At 67.0% G+C, this 3472-nt stretch overlaps 1 protein-coding gene across 1 annotated transcript; it reads left to right on the top strand.

Moving 5' to 3' along the window:
* Positions 1–1293: 1293 nt before the first annotated feature.
* On the top strand, positions 1294–1449 carry MNEG_9850 (hypothetical protein; the record flags this gene model as incomplete). Its single annotated transcript, XM_014041677.1, has 1 exon — positions 1294–1449. A coding segment is annotated over one exon (156 nt), but the record flags the coding sequence as incomplete, so codon positions are not given.
* Between the last annotated feature and the right edge of the window lie 2023 nt (positions 1450–3472).

The following is a 3472-nucleotide window of genomic DNA, read 5'->3' as shown; positions in this document are numbered from 1 at the left end:
CCACTTGCCCCCTGCGCACTGGCCGCACTGCCCGCCCACCCCCTCACTCCGCGGCGTGGCGCCCAACCGCCAGCCGCGCGTGCCAGAGCCCTCCACCCGTCCTTGCACCCCACTTGCGTGCACTCCCACTTCGGCCCGGCTTGTCTTGCTGCTCGCTGCCGGCCCGTCTCTCCAGCCGCGCAAGAACATAAACTGCGCACGCGGCCGCCACTCGCAGCAGCACACCCCCATCCCCCCATTTGTCTTGCTGCTGCGCTTGCGCCCTGCGCTCGCACCCCTGCATGCGCGCCGACATCCGTGCCGTGCGCCGGCTGCCGCGCGCGGCCATGCCCACCCCTGTTGCTTGCACGGGCGCCCAAGCCCCACCCCCTCGCCCGCCCGCATCCCTGCCTCTTTTGCCCATGCCCCCCACTGCTGTGCCCGAATGCACCGCGCCACATGCCTCTGTACTGTGTGCGAAAGGGCTCCCATGTCCCTGATACTCCCCTTCTCCTTTCGACTCATGATGCAGCCGGCGGCCTCAAGAGACGCGATGCACCGCCTCCACGCCGGCTCGCGGCGGCCCCCTCTTTTAGTCAAAGTTTTGGCCGCGCCAGGGGGCGCGCCCGAGCCTGGGTAAACCTCATGAAACCAGCACCGCGCCTTGGGAGACGCCCCAGACACTGGGGCGTCTGAAAGGGGGCCGCGAGCGCCACCCCACCGGCCGCCGCGGCCCCGGGCGCATTGTCCACTTTCAGGATGTTGAATTTTACGACGCACCCCACTTACTGCCGTCGCGCCCCGCTTCTCGGTGCACACGAATGGTGTGCTGTCACGGATGGCCCGCATCCATCCACGTAATCGCTGCGCTGCCATCGGTCGGCACGCTTGATACTGCATGCACACACAATATATGCATGCTTTACGGGTAACTGGGGAACAATTCCACCGTCTGCCGGTCTTGGTATCTGTTGTATACATCAGGTGGGGTCTAGCAGCAAATCTTGCATGCCATGATGGTTCACTGCAGACGCTGCGCCCTTGCAGGTGTTGAGAGAAAGCAATGATCGCAATGGTGCTCAACGGTCCAGAGAACATGGCTGCATGCGATGGTGTGAAGTGCAGCTGTGAGTCGTCCTTTGCCAAGTCACGTGCATCGCTCAATGACACAGTGACCGTGCGGCAACTCAACTGGCAGCCACCAGCACTTCGGAAATCTGCCTAAGGGCTCGAACAACTGAGTGACGAGACCACCATGGTTGTTCGCAAGCTTACAATAGACGTTATCAGGCGGCGCAGCGTGTGATCTTCGCAATGGGGCCGAAGTCCGCAGCCCTCAGAGGCCCCTCGCGGAAGGTGGCCGCGGTGATGCCAGACATGACCACCTTTGAGTTCTTAACAGACGCTGCTCGCCATATGGCCTCTGCGGCACCCGCGCTTGCTACGCACCTCGGGCAGCGTGCTCTACAGGTGCGCCATGCGCCACGCCGTGCACTGCCTGGGTGCGTCCAGCTGGGCTTCAATTGCTGTCGCTACCAAGATCTCTATTGATAGGTTCATTGCACCAACACCAATGGCATGGACTCGTGCACCCCTGTCTCCAACTCCCCTTGTGCAAGCTCGCCGCCGCCCGCCGGCTGCCCGTGGCGCCGCGCTCCGCCCAGCGCCTGTGCGCGCGCTGCGGCGCGCCGACGGGCCCCGACTGCTGCAGCAGCGCCCGGGTGGTCCTGCTAAACGCGGCGGCGGCTGCGCGGCTGTCCAGGGACCTGCCCAGGAAAGGCGGCCTGCTGCAGCGCAACCAGGCCGCCGCCGTCAAGACGTGCGCGGTGAGGGGGCCCCGCGACTTGGCCAAGCCGCCTCGCCCTCCCATCCTCCGCGGCCGCGCCGGCAGGACTCAGGTGCCAAGCTCGCAGGCTGCCGCGTCGTTGGGCCAGCGCCCACATGCCACTCAGTATTCCAGATATATCATTCGCCGCCCGCTTCCCTCCCATCTGCATGACAGACTTGCGACTTTGAAACGGTGACACCCTTCATGACAACGGCCGCCGCGCTGCAAGCGCTCGAGCGCGAAGGCCACAAAAACGTGCCCGTCGTCGCGGCCGCCGCCAGCCGCAGCCACAGGCGCGCGGTCAGGCAGGCGGCGGCGGCAGCAGCGGCGGGACCGGCGCCACCGCGTGTGGTGAAGGGACGGCAGGTCAAGGGGCAGCAGCAGCAGCATGTACAGGAGGCGCAGCAGGAGCAGCAGACGCCGCAGGAAGAGCAGTTGCAGCAGGCACGGCAGGCACAGCAGGCGCAGCAGGAGCAGCAGGAGCAGCAGCAGCAGCAGCAGCAGCAGCAGCTGGAGCAGCAGCAGCTGCAGGAGGAGGAGCAGCAGCTGCAGCATCATCAACAACAGCTGGGAGAGCAGCTAGACCAGCAGCAGGAGCCACGCCAGCGCACGCACCCGCGGCAGCAGCAGCCAGGCTCAGAACAGCAGCAGCGTGCTGATGGCCACAGCGGTCCTGACTGCGTGGGGCTCTTGGCACTGATGCCTGCACTTGCAGGAGGGCGGTCTTGCAGCGAGACACTCTCTGTGGCAGCGGCGGCAGCGCGGGCAGCCTCGGCGGCGGCGCCGTGTGATACGGCAGCCGGGGGTCTTGAAGCGGCACCGGCCGGGGCGCAGGGGCGCTTGGCGGCAGCAGCAGCGGCAGTGGCTGCGGCGGCGCATGGAGCGCAAGAAGAAGCTGCGCTGGCTGTTGAAGCGACAACCACGACCCGGGAGCCAGAAGTGGCGGCCTCCAAAGCGGCGGTGAACGCAGTCATTGACGTGGCGGGTGCGACGCAGCAGGCGGCGGCGCCAGCGGTCTCTGCGGCGGCGGCCAAGCAGCCGGCTCCTGCCTTCCATGCGGCTGGGCCGCCAGCGACCAGGGTCCCGCCTGCTCAGGAGGCCCCCCCTGGGGCAGCTGGGGCGACCTCGCGCGCAGCGGCAGGGACACGGTCTTGCGAACAGCCGTTTGCTGGGGGCTTCGGAGCGGCGCAGCCGGGCGGGCTGGTTGGGTGGCAGCGGGGCATTTGTAAGGAGCCACTGCGGGGCCTGCTGGCTGATGAGGGGCAGGCCGAGCTTTGCACAGAGGAGCAGCAACAGGAGCGGCAGTACCACCACCTTCAGCAGCAGCAGCAGCCGCAGCAGCTGGAGCAGCAGCAAGAACACGAGCTGGTGCTGGCGCAGCAGCAGCAGCAGCAGCAGCAGCAGCAGCAGCAGCAGCAGCAGCAGCTGGCGCAGGTTGAGCAGCGGAGGCAGCAGGACCAGGAGCTGGCGCAGGTTGAGCAGCATAGGCAGCAGCGGGAGGACCAAGAAATGGGGCCTGGGGAGCAACAGCAACAGCAGCAGGCATGTCAGCAGCAGGAGGGCAACCACCAGGAGCGGGAGCAGCGGGAGCATGAGCAGCAGGAACCGGGGCAGCAGGAGGGGCAGCAGCAGGAGAGGGAGCAGCAGCAGCAGCAGCAGCAGCAG

This window comes from Monoraphidium neglectum (assembly GCF_000611645.1).
Source record: "Monoraphidium neglectum strain SAG 48.87 unplaced genomic scaffold scaffold02088, whole genome shotgun sequence".
Taxonomy (NCBI): domain Eukaryota; kingdom Viridiplantae; phylum Chlorophyta; class Chlorophyceae; order Sphaeropleales; family Selenastraceae; genus Monoraphidium; species Monoraphidium neglectum.
This window is presented reverse-complemented; position numbering and strand designations above follow the sequence as displayed.